At 38.8% G+C, this 21,603-nt stretch overlaps 1 protein-coding gene across 30 annotated transcripts in view; it reads left to right on the forward strand.

The window, feature by feature from the left end:
* The window catches only part of HYDIN (HYDIN axonemal central pair apparatus protein), a 433,865-nt gene that overhangs the window by 178,883 nt on the left and 233,379 nt on the right, over window positions 1-21,603 (forward strand). For all 30 annotated transcript variants that reach the window (XM_045046329.1, XM_045046327.1, XM_045046336.1 and 27 more), the window contains 2 exons: window positions 2,887-2,986; window positions 21,181-21,299. In XM_045046329.1, coding sequence (XP_044902264.1) covers window positions 2,887-2,986; window positions 21,181-21,299 — 219 coding nt within the window. The remainder of the gene's footprint in view (window positions 1-2,886; window positions 2,987-21,180; window positions 21,300-21,603) is intronic.

A 21,603-nucleotide genomic window follows, 5' to 3' on the forward strand; every position in this document is an offset into this window, starting at 1 on the left:
GTTCCCTCCTCTCTCTCTCTCTCACCCCCTCTCTCCCTCTCTCCCTCTCTCTCTTTCTTTTCTTTTCTTTTTCTATTCTTTCTGAGAGAGCATGCATGCAAGAGTGAGAGAGGAACAGAGGGAGAAGGAGGGATCGACAATATTAAGCAGGCTCCATGCTCAGTGTGGAGCCCAACAGGGGGCTCAGTCTCACGATTGTGAGATTATGACCTGAGCCAAAATCAAGAGTCAGATGCTTAACTGACAGAGCCACCCAGGTACCCCCAGGAGAGGGTTTTAGAATAGGATTTGTGCTTGAATTTTGTCCCAGGGCTCAGTAAAAGCTGCAAGTGACTAGCAGATGTTGCTGGCACAGTAAAACCACCGCAGCCCAGGATAAGGAGGCACTGAGCCCATGGTCCCATTCACTCAGACTGAACCCTGTGGACTCAGATTCCCTCACACTCGTCTTTCCTCACTATACAGAATGGCTTATCAGCCTCCAGGAGCCTCCAGATCAGAGGATCCTCTTATGGATCACATCCAAACACCAATGCTCCCTCCTCTGGGGGAGATTCTGGTCACCTCCAGAGTGTGTCTTCCCACTGTTTTCCAACCCACCAGTTCTGCTAATCACACTTTTGTGGTGATGCGGTGTCCAAGAATGCTTCTAGGATAGAACTTAAGTGTGTTCCCATCTTGTGTGCGCATGGATCCTGGATTCTCTTGCTGGGATAATGCTTTTGAAAGTCGTCTGGTGCACCCCAAACACTAAGAGGCTTGAATTTTCTCACATGTACTGAGCTTATCTGATTTCCAGTGTATCCTTCTTGGGACCACATCTTACTGTCCTGGTGAGACTTTTCTAGCACAGGTTTTCTTAGGATCCAAAGTAGCTCCTTTGGTCAGTCAGTTTGGATAGGAACAGGTTAGTCGTGTCCGTTCTGCACCCCCAAACAGAGCAGCATCTAAACGCACCAGAAGAATACATTTGTCCACTGGTTAGGAGGAAGTCCGGATCTTCAGTTCTAAGATGAAATGTGCACCAATGGACCTGTGAATGGACGAGCCACCTCTTGTGCCTGACCACTTTGTCTGTTCTAGCTGAGAGTGTTCCTAACACTCCATATCATTGGAGCCCCAAGTCATAAGGGACCAGCATTTGCCATTTATCAGAAGGGAACAAATACTGGTTTCAAAGTTTGGAAAAGTGAAATGCCTCAATAAGTGAAAGCACTTAGGGCTTCCCTATCCCCACATGATCCTAGAGGTCCCTTTCAGCTCTAAATTTGTATGACTTTTGTCCAGTTGAGAATATGGCAGATATAGGCTGCAAAGATGAATAGGCATCAGCTGATAACTATACAGTCGTGGATACAGCCGATTGAATAGATATGTTGAGGACTATGAGCCCCTTGTGGGTTAGGTGCTGGGAATAAAACAGTCCCTGCAGTCATGGGGCCTTCATTCTAGTGGGCTGATCTCGGATGTGAGAGCTTCCAGGATCCATGCAACACTCACAGCCCTCACCACTGCTTCTGTGCCCTTCATCATTGTGAAGTCAGGATACTGCCTGGGAAGTTCACTGATCAGTCTGTTGCCTTCATGAACAAACCCAAGTTGGCTCTAGTTTTCTATTTCCACCCTCTTGTTAGATGTCTACTTTGTAAACCATTTTGTTCCTTGCTTGATTCTTTACTCTACCACTATGTGCATTTCTAGCCAGCCTGGAGTGAATACAATATGCATTGGGGATTGTCTGAAACAGAACCAAGTTGTCTTTTTTTAGTTTTCTCTTTAGCTAGTGGGGTCATTTATGACTTTTCTGACGTGATTATCACTTTTTCCCTACTTGGTCCTATTTACAAAAACCATAGAAAAATACACACCATCCCCCCCTAATTTTTGAAAAATACTTTTATCTTATTCTTTCCAGGTGGCATAAAGGTAACATCACTTATATTAAACAGTTATTTATTGAGCTCTAACTGTGTACCAAGTGTGGGGCAAAGCATTTGACCTGCATGACCTTGTCAGACTTTGGGTGAGAAACCCTTTGAAGCAGGTGCTACTGGCATCTCCTTTTACAGTCCTGACAATTTAATGAAGAGGCCCCAGGTTACATGGTTAATACAAAAATATTTTTCGATGAATACCTCAAGGAGATTCTCATATGTAGCATGTTGTATTACAATTTCAAAACTTGGTTTCTTTATTACTACTTTCGAGTGGTTTGCATTAAAACAAGAAATATCACACTGGATTAGAACCAGCGTTGGATCTGGGCATTGTTTTGCTTTGGACCATTGCTATGTTTTCACAAGTTAAGAGTATGTCCTTGTGCTGTCACCTTAAAAGTTAGGAACGTGGCCCCTCCATCAAGTAAGTTACTCATCTGGACCATATAGATAGATAGATATGATATATAGATCAGATAGATAGATAGATAGATAGATAGATAGATAGACAGACAGATATGGTGCAGCACCTATCACATCTATCATAAAATATTTGTAAGCATACTTATGACCCCTTTAAGATGTGAGTTCCTTGTAGTCTCAGACCTCACCTTTCTTCATCCCTGAAGCCCAGTGTTGGGCATCTGTTGGCATACAACAAGTGTCCATTGGATACGCAAATACTGAAAATGTTCTAAACATCCTAGTTTCCTTTAGTAATTATGTATTCATGAACTCACTGAAATTATCTTTGAAGCTTGCTTCCAACTGGTACCACCTCTTAACGAGTAGAATAAATTTACTATCTGTTGGGTAAAATAGTGCTTTCTTTTATCTGTTGTAAAAATATTGCCTTCAAATTTTCTGAGGTTATAACATAATAGCAACATTTAAAAGCAGTGTCTTCCCTTTATCACATTGTTTTCTAATGATTCTTTCATGGTTTCAGGAAGGTGATGTCTGGCCTAACTCATCAGCTGAAATCACTGTGTACTTTAATCCCCTGGAAGCCAAGCTCTATCAGCAGACAGTTTACTGTGACATTTCAGGTAAAGACTTTCTTTGTGTGGTAAACTCAGGTTACCAAGTGCCCAGAGCATCAAGAGGGGTGCATGCGTGTGTGTGCGTGTGTATTTGTGTGCAGACTACAGGAAGTACATGATATCAACCGGGGAATAATAAAGTCAAGCTATGCGCTTTTCATTTTTTCTCGAACAGATCAAACTTTGAAGTACATTACAATTATAGTGTAGTCACAGGGATAGGAACCACGGAGCTGGGTTTGCTCTTGATTTTTAGAACAATAAAGAATATTACTTGACACAAAGTCTCAACATTTGATTCTTGTTCTTTTTATAGTCTTTGGCTTTTGAATTTTTTACTTTTTGAGTTTTTAATCAAAATAATGCAGCCAGGGAGGATGGGAAGACAGCCTGGCAGTGGCCAGAAGCTGCAAGGGGGATGTACAAATAGAGTGGTAACCTGACAGCTTCAGAAGATTGGATACAGGTAGAGGAATTAAACACAAAAGTAAATATATTGAGGATAACAAAAGCCAGTATTTTTCACTCTTGGAGGAGGCAGATAGATATGTATGTGTGGAAAGGAGAAAGGCTAAGATGAGGCTTTGGTATTGGAATGGAATTGGAGTTCCTTCCCTATGAACTCATGGTTGTTGATATGCACAGAGGCAGAAATAAATAGATGTATAAATGTGTGTATACGTTTATGTACATAGAGCTGCATCTTTCCTAACTGTGTCTATTAAGAGATCCTGGCAGCTTTAAGACCCTAATTGCAGTGAGCACACTGAGTACCCAAAGTTTGGTTTCTGAATCCTGCCCTCTGCCATGAGGGCCTTTTATCAGGACTGAGGCAGAGAAAGAAAATGAGCTGGGAACATTCCTTTCCTGCTGGAAACTAAGGAAATGCTCAAAGAATGACAGGGTTATGTCAAAGTGATACAGAAGCCAGCAAAGGGACTTCCACTGACCAAATTTGAAACAAGTTAAGAATCAAAATAAATAATGATAACTAATAGATTACAACACATTGATTAAATAGGAATCTCTGAATCCACTAAATAAAAATTTACCATTTAGCACTTCTGGTAATAATGAATTCAGGTAAAAAGCATTCTGAAGATTTAATGGATCTTAAAATAATGGGTGAAAGCAGGGTATAGAACAGGATTTTATGTAGTCTCAAAATATCCTACCTCAGAATGCTTATTAATTATAAAGGGGAGAAATCTAACTTTACAACGAAGAAAACTGGGAGATGTTATCTTAGTTAATACTAACAGTAGTAATCCAGCAAATCAACCTCACGGACTGCTCACTAGGATATAATGAAAACAAACATCTCTTCACTGATATTAGGGTCAAAATATCTAACATGGCCTAATTATGGGGAAACATTAGATTAACCCAAATAGAAGAAAAAACCACAATTAACAGCTTGTAATCTTCAAAAATATCAAGCTCATGAAAGTCAAGAAAAGACTGAACTGTTCCAGATTGAGTGAGACTCAAGAGACATGACATCTGGATGACTGGATCCTTTGCTCTAGAGGAGATTATTGGGTAAAGGATGTATGGAGGCTCTTTGTACTACTCTGGAAGGTGTTCTATATTTTAAAAATGCCTCAGAATTCTCTTTTAAAATACTGATGCCAATAAATAAGTAAAACAGGTAGATAATAAGATGATAAAGCTAAAGAGTAGTCTCCAGTGTTACTTTCAAGATGAAGCACTTTTGGCTGTTTCTTGTGGTGGTAATTTTCCTTACTAATTCTATGCTTATGTTGCTGTTTTGTTGATTTGCCAGCTTCTCACATTACCTTTTGAGACTCCCGCTCTGAAAGATAAGGATTTAGTTCCCTTATGATCTTATTGTTCCCTTGCTCGCCTTACTGAGTTATAATATACATGCATTTGGGGCGCCTGGGTGGCTCAGGCCGTTAAGTGTCCAGCTTTTGATTTTGGCTCAGATCATGATCTCACAGTTCGTGGGTTCAAGTCCTACATTTGTTTCTGCGCTGACAACATGGAGCCTAGTTGGGATTCTCTCTCTCCCTCTCTCTGCCCCTCCCCTGCTCTCTCTCTCTCTCAAAATAAATGAATACACCTTTTTTTTTTAAAAAAAGCATGTTCCTTTTAAAAAATAATAATTTACATGCAGTATATTTCACCGGTTTTTGGCGTACAGTTCTGCAAGCCTTGACAAACCCCAATGGAATAACTGCCACCAAAATAAAGATACAGAATATTTCCATCACACCACGAAGTTCCTTCCTGCCACGTCACAGGCCATCCCATTCCTCCACCTCAGCCCCTGGCAACCCAATTATTTTTATTTTATTTTTCGAGTTTTATTTGTAGCTTTAAATAATATACTTGAAACTATATTTTTTTGTTCCATCAATTCTATGGTCTCTCTTTGACACGTACACGTGTTGGGACCCCTGACCTGCTCACCACCATTCCATCCTCTCAAATTTTCCTGTTAATTTTTTTTAATATTTATTTATTTCTGAGACAGAGAGAGACAGAGCATGAGTGGGGGAGGAGCAGAGAGAGAAGGAGACACAGAATCCGAAGCAGGCTCCAGGCTCTTAGTTGTCAGCACAGAGCCCGACGCGGGGCTCGAACTCACAAACCGTGAGATCGTGACCTGGGCCGAAGTCGGTCGCTCAACCAACTGAGGCACCCAGGTGCCCCACCCTCTCAAATTCTATGAGTTGTTCTACTTTTGTATTAAAATGATTGGTAACCATATTTAAATCCTCTAGTTTGTCTACATAAATTCTGTACACTGAAGGGCCAAGTTTATTCTGGGATTAAACTTTTTTAATTCTCTGATGGTTGGATGTTCTGACCACTATTGGTGAATGTTAATCAGCAAAGAATTCCCCTAAGGTGTGTAGCAATTAGTTTCTCTCTCTTCACTGTCCACGAGGTCTCACAATTATGCCTCACGTTAGCTTACTTCATCATTGAATTGACTCTTTTGTGCAGCTTTTGCTGCACCCCCCTGCCAATGTTTCTCATTCTTCATTTCTTCCATCCTACCTAATTTTAGAATACATGCTCTTCTTTTCCTTGAAGACATTTTTCTCAGAGCCCACAAGCTTCTCATTCCAAGTCAGATCAGCCACCTCCTGCATAGTTATTACCAGGGAATTTTTTAAATTTCCATGTGTGTTCCATTGTATCTTTTTACTCTCACTTTGCTCAAGTAGCTTCCACAGAAAGGGTATATAGAAGGGAAACTTTGATCCCTGCATACCTGGTAATTTCTCATTCTGCCTCCATACTCACCTGATAGTTTAGCTGACACTTCTAGGTTAAACTTTTTTTTCTTCAGAATGTTGAAGACATTGTGCCAACTTTATGGTAAAGGTCCGGAAGTCTGAAGTCACCTAGTTCTCATTCCTTGCTAGGTGGCCTGTTATTTCTCTCTCAATATTTTCTAGGGTTTTCTTTTTGTACTTGAGGTCTGAAATGTCATGAAGCCATATCCAAGGGTGAGGTTTCTAACTCATCCTCCTCAGCTTTCTATGAGCCATTTGAGTCTGATTACTCATGTGTTACTTCAGCTCTGGGAAATTGTATTATTTTTTATATATTTTCCTCTGTTATATTTCATGTTATTCTTCTGGAGATCTTAACAGTCTAATGTTAGACTTATAGGATTGATCATCTGTTGTCAAAGAACCAGATTTTAATCAAACATGAGCAGTGAATGACATTAAATGCCATTCAATGCTATTAAATAAGGATGTGAAGAGAAGTATTTATTTGTCAGAAAATTCCAAGGTAGCAAGTGTCAGGCAGTCACAGAGTTCCTTCCAGTGCCTTCAGATCTGTGGTTGTTCATTTGTATATAAGAATGAGAAAGTGGGTTTAATTTTCAGGGTAATTAGTGCTATTTACTTCTGCTGTTTAATGTTTAGGTCTCCTAGGATTTACAGCTGTGGTGGTTATTTTAATAACAAAATATTAAATGTCTAGAGAGAGAGAGTAATAAGAATGCACAATCGCTAGCCACTTCAAGGCAAAAATCCCACTGTTCTGCTTTGCCTAGCATGTTTTCAGTGCATGTCTACACAGCCACTTTTCTCTGTATATAAAGAGGTCAAGCAGTCTAAGAACAGTATAGAAGGATGGGCTGCCTAAGCCAAGATTGTGCTGCCTTCCCCTCCCCCCAGTTATATATGTCCCTTCCTGATGATGTTTTCCCCCATTCTCCCTGGAAGTAACCATCACTTTGACTTGTATGATCATGATTTTTTTTGTTTGTTTTCACTTACATGCTTGTTTAAAAAATTTATATATTGAAATTATACTCTATTATGCTGTTAGCACCAGGAAGATAAAGTCACTCAATAAATATTGATTACATAAATGAGCAAATAAATGAAAAAAATGAATGAGTGAATGAATCCTGGTTTGATCTGGTCGTTCCCTTGCTCATGAATGCAGGATTCTCAAGATTGCCCCAGAATGGATGCAGAATGGACTAGGGGCTTCAGGATCGACATAAATCCATTTCTACACTTCATACCAGCATCATTTACCCCAGACTTCTAAATGGGTCTGGAGGAAATGCTGGTACATCAGTGTTCAGACAGAGGCTGGAAATGCTCCAGTGGCCCCCATGCCACAGGTGGTAGATCCTCCCTCCCATCTATGACTCTCGGGATGTCGTGCTTGGCCATGTTCCAGGGGGTTGGCTGCTCTCCAGGAGGTTCCCAAACATTACATAACTAGCTGTGTTCATCTATTGTTTTGTTTGCAGTTGTGAATTCTGCCACAGAATTCACATCCTGGATAAACTGAATAGTATAATTTTCCATCTGCATGACATTCTTCTTTATTCTGATAGTGGTTTATTAAAAGACATGATTGCCAGAGAAGGGTTTTGTTTACCTTGTAATTCCATATTATCTTCCTTGTAAATTCCATGTAATTCACTGTGTCTTTTCAAGGGCTGGTGATGATTCCTTAGTATTATCTTCAAAGAATTGGTAAAACTTCCTGGTTTTAGGTCACTAAAAAATGCTTTTTAGGCAGATAGAAAAGCCCCTTCTCTTGTTTCGTTTTGCTTTGCTTTTGCATTTAAAAAATACTTTGAGCATATAGAAGAAAATACATATGGATATGCTTCCCCTTCATGCCTTTTTACGTAAATTATAGCATACTATACACAATGGTTTTGACACTGCTTATTAAGTATTTCTTGCAGATTATTCCATGAACACTAAGTAAAAAGTGTCATTCTTTTTCATGGTCCTATAGGAATCCTTAGTATTTACATACTATCATTTAATTTTTAACCTTTTGTCACTAAGGAACAAGACATACAGGGGTGCCTGGGTGGCTCAGTCCGTTGAGCATCCGACTTTGGCTCAGGTCATGATCTCGTGGTCTGTGAGTTCAAGCCCTGCATCGGGCTCTGTGCTGACAGATCAGAGCCTGGAGCCTGCTTCTGATTCTGTGTCTCCCTCTCTCTCTGCCCCTCCCCCACTCACCCTCTGTCTCAGAAATAAACATTAAAAAAATTTTTTTTAAAAAGAAACAAGACATACATTCACAAATGTGCATAAAATATACTGTGGTAGGCAGAGTAACAGCCTCCCAAAGATGTCCATCTCCAAACCTGTGAATATGTTACTGTGGATGTGTTACATTGCCTGACAAAGGGAAATTAGGGCAGAAAATGGAGTTTCAGTTACCAATGAGCTGACCTTAACATAGGGAGATTAACCTGGATTATGCGAGTGGCTCAGTAGATAATCATAAGTGTCCTTTAACTTCAAAGAGGGAGGCAAAAGTATCAGTCTCAGTGTCAGAGTGATGTGATAAGAGAACGACTCAACCAGCTGTTTCTGGCTTTGAAGATAAATGGCCAAGAGATGTGGACAGCCTCTAGAAGCGGGAAAAGGCAAGAAAATAGATTTCTCCCCAGAGTCTCCAGAAGGAAATTCAGCTCTGCCAACACCTTGATTTTAGTCCAGTGAAACCCATCTTGCATCTTAGACTTCTGACCTCTATAATTTTTAAGATAATAAACCTGTACACTAAGGCATTTAGTTTGTGATGACCTGTTTTAGCAGCAACAGGGAACTAATACACATGCATATATATTATAATTATAAGACAAATATCACATACGTGCTACTAAGATAATATTTCCAGTCCTGAGAAGCCCCCTGTGTGTCCCTTCCCGGGCACACTTCCCTCACCCCATCCTCCCCCTGAGATCGTCACCATTCTATCCTTCATGGTCATTATTTCATTGCCTTCATTTGTAGTTTTTACCCCAATGTGTGTGCACATAAACAATGCAAGTTGGTACTGTCTGTTTTTGAAACGTACATAATTGGCATCAATCTGCATGTCTGTCTCATCCATGTTGTTGCTCATAGCCCCAGTCCTATTTTGTTTTCATTGTTGTGTAGTATTCCATCCTGTGAATATATGTTCAGAAACAGGAAGTAGCAGGGAAGGCCAGTGTCATTTGTCTTGAGGAGGCCTCTTGAGATGCATGAAATTTAACCCACATCTCCACCTGCAACTTTTTTTCTTTTGAAAGCTTTTATATCTAGGCACCATGAGTACAAAGATGTACAAAACCAGAGCTCCTGCCCTCAGAAAGCACTAGAAATGAGTGGAGGAAAGTAACCAGCAATTATATTGCAATGCTATCCAGTGAATGAATGCATTAATAGATGAGGGTACAGGGCACACACAGCTCAGTCTCGGTTTCTAGGGAAGGCTCCTCAGGGAACGTGACCTTCTGGAGTATTTGTTAGTCAAATAAAAAAAGGATGTGTGTGGGTGGGGGGAGGTGCTGGGCATGTCAGGGAGGGAAACACTTTGTGAAAATACATGGCAAGTGAATGAAATGGCAAAGAATTGCAAATTCTTGGCATGTGGCTGCCAAAAAGACAGAGAGACTGGGAGGAGAGAAGGGGCAGGAAATGGAGTTGGATGCTGAAGGAGTAGTTAGCTCAGGGACAGCTGCTCTTGACTGCCCGACTAAGAACCTTGGAATTCCTCCTGGCTGCTGTGGGAAATCACAGAAGGGCCCTAAGCAAGGGAGTGAGTGACCTGCTTAAATCTGAATATAGGAAATACAACATTACTGAAATCTTTTCAGTTCATCTGAAACTGAAATGTTTTTCTTCACTTAAATTTTCAGATTTTCTTAGAAGTAGTTAAACTGGATGTTAGATATTGATAAAGACTTGCTGATGGTCTGATCTGTGGCTTGAAACTGACTTTTTATCTATCTTGACTTTCCAATGTAATGGGGAAAATCCTAATCTGATCATGAAGAGATGACCTTTTTTAAAAAAAAAAAAAACTCAACGGGAAACCACACATATTTGGTTTGGATCACCATATGGGAGCTTCAAAGTAAGCAACACTTTCTGATTTAAACTGTGAAATATATTGCTAGATACCATCGTTAGTGGGTGCTTCAGAGTCAGATGTGAAAAAGCAGCATGATGGAAACGATGCCAGATGTACCTACTTCCGTTAAGGACCCAATTAAAATGTAACTACTGTGTCCATTTTCCTTCTGCCCATCATAAGAAAGAAACATCTGAATCTTTAGCACAATTTAGAGCTTTTGACCTTTATCTCAGCTGAACTATAGAATGGACACTTAGGAGAGAGAAAGCTAAATCACCCCAATCACTGAAAACATTTTTGAGTTTTCAGAATAATAAATAATGCTCTACATATTTGTAGGTTTTCTTCTTCAAAACTCATCAGACTGCAACCTCATAATAATATAGGGTTTCTTAGTCCTATGAATGAGAAATTATTTTCTTGATCAACTACCTTATTTACTTTAAGTTGTATGTTCAATTATCAAATATTTCAAACATACAGAATATAGGGAAAATATATATGTGTCCATACCCAGATTTAGGAAAACTCAAACAAATGGAAAGGTATGTTGATAGTTTTGGTCAGGAATATCAACATTATAAATTGGTCAGTTCTCCTTGTAAATATAACGTGATCTCAGTGGTAATATCAAGGTTTTTTTTTTTTTAATTAGGTTTATTCCAAAGTTCTTATGGAGGAAATAAATGAACTAGAACTGCTTAGAAAGTTCAGAAAAACAAGAATAATATGAGAGGACTAACCCCACCACGTGTTAAAACATATTTAAAAGCTACAATAAGTACCACTGTAGGGTTCTGGAACTTGAAGAGAATGTAGCTATTGAGTCAATATTAGTCCTTTTCATCCTTACCAGTTATCATCATCATCAAGAGCAGCAGCATGCCTTCAACCCTCCCTTCCCCCAAATCCACATTTCCCAATGTCCCGGATATGTGAGCAAAGTAAAAACCCTAATTACGTAAGCCACTTTGTCCATTTTATCTTTTGTGCATAACAAACCACCCTAAAGATTTAGTGGCTTAAAACAACTGGCAGCCATTTATTCTGCTCACAGATCTGCAGACTGGTCCCGATTCAGCAAGGACAGCTCCACTTTGCTCTCCCTGGAGACAGCTGGACAGGCCTGAAGGAGGAGACAGGGACCTCGCCAGGTTCTGTCTGCTGGAACCCTCATCCATGGTCTCTCCATGAGGCTGCTTGCTTCCTCCAAATATGGACAAGGGACCATATGGTTACTGTGGGAAATCTCCTGCAGCTTAACTGTCCTTTCTTTCAGTTGCCTATCTTTTGCATCAGATTGACAGAATTACTCCATCCTTTGGTTTTCTACAGCTTCACTGTGGTGAATTTGCCTTGGTTTAGCCTACTTGGATACTAAACCTGCATCTTCAGTCTAAGAATCTCTGATCAGTTCTGGAATTCCTTAGCACTTATCTCTTCAGTGTTGTTTTCATCTCATTATCTCAGTTTTCTCCTTCTGGAATTTTTTTTAGATATATGTCTTTCCCATGGACTCACCATACCTTCTGACTTCTTTACATTTTTTATTTCTTTGTTTCTCTTTGACATATTCTGGGTATTTTTCTAAGATCTTTCTCTCAGTTGATTAGTTGTTTAGCTATTTCTACTCTTTGGTATTCATCTACTCAGTTTTTAATTTCATAAACTTGGTTTCTATTTCTGTGTTTACTTCTTGAGAGAGTTTAAGATGAGAGGTTAGAGTTCCTTTAAGAGTTTTCTATTATCTCAAACTCTTGGGGTACTAATTTGCATGTTTGTGGTAAACACTGACTTTCCTCCTACTGGATTGTTTCTTGAGATGGTTTGAAATGTTTGCATTGTGAGCCCATCTTTAGCACGTGCTGTGGACTGAATATTTGTGTTCTCCCAAAATTCATATGTTGAAACCTATTAGCATACTTAATATTCAACCTTGTTGAAACAAGGTTCATGTTTCTTCGGGTAACATCCCTAGAGAATCTGCATAGAATTACCCTGGCTGATCATTAAAAATGTAGATTCTTGGGTTTCATCTATGTTTTATTGAATCAAAATCTGTGGAGATTGTGTTAGAGAATATCTGTTTTAAATGAAGGCTGAAAAGTAAGTGTGTAGTAGGGTTGCAGGATACAAGATCTATATAGAGAGAATCAGTTGTATTTCTATACAGTGAACAATGGGAAATTGAATTTTAAAAAAAAACACTGTCACTTAAAATAGCATTAAGAAATCCTAAATACTTAGAGATAAATTTGACAAGAGATGTGTAAGACCTGTACATTGAAAACTATAAAACATTGCTGGGAGAAATTAAAGACCCAAATAAAGGGAAAACTATACCTTGTTAACAAGTGGATAATTAATATTAGTAAGATGTCATTTCTTCCTCAAGTTTGTTGATAGACTCAATGCAATCCAAATAGAAATTCTAGTTGCTTGTGTGTGTGTATGTGTGTGTGTGTGTGTGTGCGCGCGCGCGCATGCACGTGCATGTGGGTGTATAGAAATTGATGGCCTGATTCTAAAATTCATATGGAAATGCAAAGAACCTAAAATAGCCAAAATAACTCTGGAAAAGAACAAAATTGGAAGGCTACCACTACCTTATTTCGACAGTTTTTAAGCTACAATAATAAAGATCATCTAGGATCATCTCCCCATCTCAGAATTCTTAACTTAATCACTCACTTACTTTGCCATATAAGGTAATATTCACTCTTTTACTATATAAGGTGATATTTACAGGAATTAGGACATGGGACCACCTTTGAGGGCCATTGTTCAATCTACCACAGATGCCATGTGGATGTCCAGCTGTTTTGGCTCTGTGCATTCCAGTCCATCTTCCCTTCCTGATATTCAGCATTTGCTCTGTCATAAATTCACATATATGTGTACATTTATTCTGAGTTTTTTGTTGTTTCCTTAATCATTTTGTACCTTCTGCCCCAATACCACATTAACTTAATTATAATAGCTTTATAATAGACCTTAATATATCAAAGAGCAAATTAGTCCAATTTATTCTTTTAAAGAATGTCTTGGTTGCTGTTGGCCCCTTGATTTTACGTTTAAATTGTATAATCAATCTGTACATTCTACCCGATGGCATTTTGCTTAGCAGAGTGTTGAAATTAAAGATCAGTTGGAAGAAAATTGACAATTTTATGATATTGAGTCTTCCTTCTCAAGGACATAGCCTACTTCTCCATTTAATTAGATCTTTGTTAATATCTTTCAATAAACTTTTATGATTTGCCCCTTGAAGATCTTAAATATATATTGTTACAATTATTTCTAGGTACTTTATATTTTTGTTGCTATTGTAAATAGTGTCTTGGAAATTAATTTTTCTGGTTGTTGCTATATGGAGAAATGCACTTTACTTTTGAATATTGATTTGGTAACCATCAATATTACTGTATCTTACTAATTAAAAAATTATTCACAGAGTCTTTAGGATTTTCCAGGTGGATAGTCCTAAAATACGTGAATAATGACAGTTTGTTCTATTTATACTTTTCCTCCTCTTTTTTCTTGTCTTACTGCACAGGAATGGAGTTCAAGTATAATATCGGACGTCTAAGATAGATGGCAAGTTTTTCCAAGCCCCTGGTTATATTTTCTGGATCACATCTAAATGCAATGTGATCTAAATGCAATGTGATCTAAATGCAATGTTGCATTCAGGCCTTCAAGGCTGTTAGAGCGGGTTCTGTAGTGCATTTCCCTGCTTCTTGTGTGAAATCAGGGCGCTGTAATCAGAGATAGGAAACTCCCCTGTTTTATGTATGTATGTATGTATGTATTTAATTTTATTTTTAATTTTATTTTTTAACTTACATCCAAATTAGTTAGCATATAGTGCAACAATGATTTCAGGAATAGATTTCTTAATGCCTCTTACCCATTTAGCCCATCCCCCCTCCCACATCCCCTCCAGTAACCCTCTGTTTGTTCTCCATGTTTAAGAGTCTCTTATGTTTTGTCCCCCCCCCATTACTTTATTTTTGCTTCCCTTCCCTTATGTTCATCTGTTCTGTGTCTTAAAGTCCTCATATGATATTTGTCTTTCTCTAATTTTGCCTAGCATAGTACCCTCTAGTTCCATCCATGTAGTTGCAAATGGCAAGATTTCATTCTTTTTGATTGCCAGATAATACTCCATTGTGTATATATACCACATCTTCTTTATCCATCCATCCATTGATGGACATTTGGGCTCTTTCCATACTTTGGCTATTGTTGATAGTCCTGCTATAAACATTGGGGTGCATGTGTCCCTTTGAAACAGCACACCTGTATCCCTTGGATAAATACCTAGTAGTGCAATTGCTGGGTCACAGGGTAGTTCTATTTTTAGTTTTTTGAGGAACCTTCATACTGTTTTCCAGAGTGGCTGCAGCAGTTTGCACTCCCACCAGTAGTGCAAGAGAGATCCTCTTTCTCCACATCCTTGCCAACATCTGTTGTTGCCTGAGTTGTTGATGTTAGCCATTCTGACAGGTGTGAGGTGGTATCTCATTGTGGTTTTGATTTGTATTTCCCTGATGATGAGTGATGTTGAGCATTTTTTAATGTGTCAATTGGCCATCTGGATGTCTTCTTTGGAGAAGTGTCTATTCATGTCTTTTGCCCATTTCTTCACTGGATTATTTGTTTTTTTGGATGTTGAGTTTGATAAGTTCTTTATAGATGTTGGATACTAACCCTTTATCTGATATGTCGTTTGCAAATATCTTCTCCCATTCTGTCAGTTGCCTTTTAGTTTTGCTGATTGTTTCCTTTGCTGTGCAGAAGCTTTTTATTTTGATGAGGTCCCAATAATTCATTTTTGCTTTTGTTTCCCTTGCCTCTGGAGACGTGTTGAGTAAGAACTTGCTTTAGCCAACATCAGAGAGGTTTTTGCCTGCTTTCTCCTCGAGGATTTTGATGGCTTCCTGTCTTACATTGAGGTCTTTCATCCATTTTGAGTTTATTTTTGTGTATGGTGTAAGGTTCATTCTTCTGCATGTCGCTGTCCAGTTTTCCCAGCACCACTTGCTGAAGAGACTATCTTTATTTATTCCAGTGGATATTCTTTCCCGCTTTGTCAAAGATTAGTTGGCCATACATTTGTGGGTCCATTTCTGGGTTCTCTATTCTGTTCCATTGATCTGAGTGTTCTTGTGCCAGTACCACACTGTCTTGATAATTACAGCTTTGTAGTATCGCTTGAAGTCTGGGATTGTGATGCCTCCTGCTTTGGTTTTCTGTTTCAAGATCAGTTTGGCTATTCGGGGTCTTTTATGGTTCCATACAAATTTTAGGATTATTTGTTCTAGCTCTGTGAAGAATGCTGGTGTTATTTGGATGGGATTGCATTGAATATGTAGATTGCTTTGGGTAGTATTGACGTTTTAACAATATTCGTTTTTCCTATCTGGGTGCATGGAATATTTTTCCACTTTTTTGTGTCTTCTTCAATTTCTTTCATAAGCTTTCTATAGTTTTCAGTGTATAGATTTTTCACCTCTTTGGTTAGATTTATTCCTAGGTATTTTATGGTGTTTGGTGCAATTGTAAATGGGATCAATTCCTTGATTTCTCTTTCTGTTGCTTCATTGTTGGTGTATAGGAATGCAACCGATTTCTGTGCATTGATTTTATATCCTGTGGCTTTCCTGAATTCATGAATCAGTTCTAGCAGTTTTTTGGTGGAATATTTTGGGTTTTCCATATAGAGTATTGTGTCATCTGGAAATTGCCCTGTTTAAAAAAAATTGGGGGGCAACTGAGTTGCTCAGTCGGTTAAGCGTCTGATTTTGGCTCAGGTCATGATCTCGCAGTTCATGGGTTTGAGCCCTGAATCAGGCTCTGTGCTGACAGCTCAGAGTCTGCTTTGGAGTCTGTCTCCCCTTCTCTCACTGCCCCTCCCCTGCTTGCACTCTCTCTCTCTCAAGAGTAAATGAACATTAAAAAAACCATTTTAGGGGCGCCTGGGTGGCTCAGTCGGTTAAGCATCCGACTTCGGCTCAGGTCATGATCTCGCGGTTTGTGAGTTCAAGCCCCGCATCAGGCTCTGTGCTGACAGCTCGGAGTCTGGAGTCTGCTTCGGATTCTGTGTCTTCCTCTCTTTCTGTCCCTCCCCTGCTCATACTCTGTCTCTCTCTGCCTCAAAAATAAATAAAACATTAACAAAAATTTAAAAAGAAATAAAATAAAATAAAATAAAATAAAATAAAATAAAATAAAATAAAATAAACATTTTAATACTTCAGTCTTCTAGCAAGGAATCTGTCCTAGAGCTTACTAGTTCCTTCACATTTGTCCCTCTTGCTGTCTTTTGCCAACACAAGAAAAATCCCTGCTTCATAAATCTTGCAGAAAAGTAGCATTTGTAATGTGACCTTAAAATGTAGACTAACTCTGGCAAAAGTACTGCTGGTTATCACTTGTACTCCTATCCTAGGTGAAGGAAATGGCTAGCTACACTTAAAACAATCTCCGTTGAAGTAATTAATAATTCCCAAAGAAACATTAGCTCACTGCTTTATTACAACACATCTCCTTTTTTTAAAAAAAAAATTATTATTAAGGAAGGCAGTCAAGGTAACAGATGGGGAAAGCTTTAAGCCTGACAGTTATAAATAGTCTTGCTGTTTATTCCACAATATATTTGCAATTCTCCTTCTTTGCCGTTCTGAAAGTTGGATCTCTGTCAAAATACTTTTCTCTTGACCAAGCAGTAAAAATCATTGCCAGTTGATTAGAACTCTAAAATAATGGAGTGAGTTGATGAGGTTCTCTGAAAGTTTTACTTATATTCTACAGTATTGTTAACACAAACACCTGATCTTCAGAGTGATCTCTTTTCCAGGGATCAGATGGATTGGGAGAACCCTTTGAATGGATCACTTGTCTCAAATATTGCTGATTGTTCTTGTTTCTTATGATCAAATTAATACATGCCTAATGACCACTGTGTTGCCAAGCACTAGAGGGGACATAGAGACAAATACCCCTGTCTTTAAAGGGACAGTCATAGAGAGAAAGCCTTAAAGATACAGAAGCTAAGTAGCAACAAAAGGCTGGAACATAAATTTCCATAAGGCATTATAATGATAATAATACTAAATTATAAATATGGCTTGATTGTTCAAAGCACAGTCACTATAATACTAAAGATTATATCTAACAGAGCATCAAAAGTATTTTTCAATGTTCAAAATGTTACAGAGCAAATCTTTTATTTTTGCTTAAAGAGTTTGAAATGTAAATGGTATACATTTAAGGAAAACCTATCAAATTATCAAAGATTTTCAGAAGTGTGATATCCCCACTATCAGGGAGGGCATGGAGAGACAGACCTTTAAATACTGTTGTTTGTGTGCAAATTCCTACAACCATTCTGGAGGGCAACATGCCCATAGCTACCAAAATGTCAAATGTGCATCCCTTCGTTCTGGCAATTCTATTTCCAATAACAGTGGGCTAGGCAATTTGGATTCTCTGTCTCTGTCTCTCTGTCTCTCTCTAAAACACAACTAGAAGAGCAAGGCAAAATATTTCCAAGGACTTTTTATAGTCAAAAGAGAGCTACCAAGACAGTAGAGAATTATAGGGCCAAGATCCAAGAGAAGAGGAAAGCCAAGACAGTCAGACTTTGGACACCACTTTATCCTTAGAGACACCACCTTTTTGGTAGATACTACAGACAAGCTGAAAAGTTAAGTACAGTTAGGGAAGAAACATGGGAGTTCATGGGATGCCCAAGGAGAAAGTGCCCTCATAACTCCCCAGACTTTATAATGGGACCCAGTGAAGTGGGGACTGGAAATGAATCAGCCCTCCCAAAGGTTGAAGCTCAGCTTTTTTTTATTTTTTTTAATTTTTAAAAAAAATTTTTTTCAACATTTTTTATTTATTTTTGGGACAGAGAGAGACAGAGCATGAACGGGGGAGGGGCAGAGAGAGAGGGAGACACAGAATCGGAAATAGGCTCCAGGCTCCGAGCCATGAGCCCAGAGCCTGACGTGGGGCTTGAACTCACGGACTGCGAGATCGTGACCTGGCTGAAGTCGGAGGCTTAACTGACTGCGCCACCCAGGCGCCCCGAAGCTCAGCTTTGACTGCTTTTTCAATTATCAATTTGATTACAACAGTTCTTCACTGAGGTTCTAGGAAGTAATCTCTAATGTTCTAAGGCATCAATTAAATATGAGGAATTAACTTCTCTTTATAATTAGCATAGTACTAGCTATATGCCCTTCTTGGGAGAATTGAGAAGATAGTCACTCATATGACTTGGTACAGAGCTTAATTCTCTCACAGAATCTTAGTGGAGAGTGGTAAGATTGGGTAATGCTAATACTCCTTAGTCACCAGCCAGAAGCAAGAGGAACTTACTATCTTCTCAGGGCTTCAGATGATCACTTCAGGTTTTATGTACACCGACCAGCACTCAGTCAAAAATAATCAAACATATAAGGAGACAACACAGTCTGATAGAACACCAAGATAAACAATATAAACTTCATAGAGAGCCAGAAAACATAATTATTTGATAGATTTTTTTTAATGTTAAACATTTTTTTTAATATTCTCAAAAGATTGAGCAGAGGCCTGAAAACTATAAAAAATCTAATGGGAAGTCTGGAACTGAAAAGTTACATTAACAAATTAAGAACTCAGTGGAATTGAATAGCCTGTTACATGCAGCCAGAGATAGATTTTATAAACTGAAAAATAAATCTAAAGAAAATATCCATATTGAGGCATATAGAGATAAATATAGAAAAGAGCATCAGAGTCAAATAGAATGTGGTAAAAATTTATCTATGTGGATGGAAAGAAATGAGAAAATGGAGCATAGGCAATATTTGAAGACATAATGACTGAAAATTTAAAAACTGATGCATGGCACTCATCCAGAGATTCACAAATTGCTATAAACCTTAGGAATAATACATGAAAATGTCACCTGGGAACATCATGGTATAACTGGTAGAAACCAAAAACAAAAAGAGAATCTTTTTAAAAATTTTTAAAAATGTTTTTTTTTTAATTTTTTTAACGTTTATTTATTTTTGAGACAGAGAGAGACAGAGCATGAATGGGGGAGGGGCAGAGAGAGAGGGAGACACAGAATCGGAAGCAGGCTCCAGGCTCTGAGCCATCAGCCCAGAGCCCGACACGGGGCTCGAACTCACGGACCGCGAGATCGTGACCTGAGCTGAAGTCGGACGCCCAACCGACTGAGCCACCCAGGCACCCCTTAAAAATGTTTTTTATTTATTTTTAAGACAGAGGCAGAGCTCCAGCAGGAGAGGGGCAGAGAGAGAGGGAGACACAGAATCTGAGCTGGCTCCAGGGTCTGAGCTGTCAGCACAGAGCCCGATGCAGGGCTCGAACCCATGAACCGTGAGATCATTACCTGGGCTGAAGTCAGATGCTTAACCAAATAAGCCACTCAGGTATCCCCAAAAAGAAAATCTTAATGCAGTCAGAGGAAAAGACATTTACCTCAAATGAGCAGTCAGACAGTAAGCTGACTTTTCAACAGGAGCTTTAGGAGACAAGAAACAATAGAAAATCTTTGAAGTGCCTAAAGAAATTATTCATAATGTGTTCAAGGATATTAATTACATTGTAATTTGTTGAATGAAACCCTGGAAACCATTTAAATATCCAACAAGAGGGACTGGTTAAAAATATTTAACTCATCTTCAAGTGATGGTATGTAAAGATGTTGCAGATATTGGGGCACCTGAGTGGCTCATTCGGTTAAGCTTCCAACGTCAGCTCAGGTCATGGTCTTGTGGTATGTGAGTTCAAGCCCCGCATGGGGCTCTGTGCTGACAAGCTCGGAGTCTGGAGCCTGCTTTGGATTCGGTGTCTCCCTCCCTCTCTGCCCCTGCTCCTCTCACACTCCGTCTGTCTCTCTCTCAAAAATAAATAAACATTTAAAAAAATTATTTAAAAATGTTGTAGATGTATTGTTAAGTGAAAAAAGCAGTTACAAAGTAATAACAGCATATGCTTTCATTTCCATTAAACTTAATATAGTATTTACTATTTAAATATGACCATGTAGCACTTTAGTATTTAAACATGATTGAGTATGGAAGGGTAGGCACCAAAATGCTAATAGTAGTTATCTTTGGGTAGTAGAATTATGTGAGAATTTCTACTTTCTTTATAATATTTTTATAATGATCATATATTATCAGATAAAGGTATATCCATTTTAAAAAAGGAAACAAAGCCAGTCAATACCCTAAAGGTTGTGCTCTCTGTTCACCCGCCCTGGGTCCACTGTGGGTGTGCAGTCGTGGATATTGTGAGTGGATCCCATTATCCCTACTGAAAGCAACTCTATGGTAAGACTCCTAGACACAGATCCTTTAATACCATTATCTTCCTAAATGTAGGGAAAATCATTGAGAACGATGTCCTGTGGAGGCCCATGGTGACTCTCGTTTTATAAGAAGCATCTATCAGTGGTCACTCTTCTCTGATTTAGAAAAATTACATTGTTTTAAAAATAGGGAACAAGAATACCATTAAGACTGGGTTAAAATTTAAAAATTTTTTTCTGCTAAAATATCCGCCTAAATTACAATGTAAGCTGCTCTCTAAAGATAAGAAACTACCAGTATTTGTGTTTCCTAAAGATAAGCAAAATCTTCAGCATTGGTTAAATTGCAGTTCCCTGGGTCCAGCACAGGGATTTGATACAGAACTCTTGATTGCTTACATTGGCACCACGTCATGTGTAGTTTGGGGGTAACGAAGCATCCTTCAGGGTGATAAAGTCTGACTTGTTTTTATAGGCCGAGAGATCCGTCTGCCCCTCCGAATCAAAGGCGAAGGAATGGGGCCAAAGATTCACTTCAATCTTGAACTGCTGGACATTGGAAAAGTTTTCGTTGGATCTGTACATTGTTATGAGGTAAGCACTAGAATTGTTCATTGAGACTCAGATAGTACTTGGCTTTTTTGGTTTATTTTATTTTGTGTGTGTGTTTACCGATACAAAACGTGTACAATCACATCCATTTGCCGTTACTCATGCTCAGACTCCAGAATGATCTGGCTCTTCCTTCCTTTCCTAGCAAGCCTCCTTGAGGATTTCCCCTCTAGCTTTCCTGAAGGCAACAAAGCCATAATTTAATTGGTTTTATTTATCCTCCTCATCTTGTGGATTGCAATCTTATCCCCATCTGATTAATGCTTGTTCTCCAACAACATAAATG

Source organism: Felis catus, chromosome E2 (genome assembly GCF_018350175.1).
Source record: "Felis catus isolate Fca126 chromosome E2, F.catus_Fca126_mat1.0, whole genome shotgun sequence".
NCBI lineage: Eukaryota > Metazoa > Chordata > Mammalia > Carnivora > Felidae > Felis > Felis catus.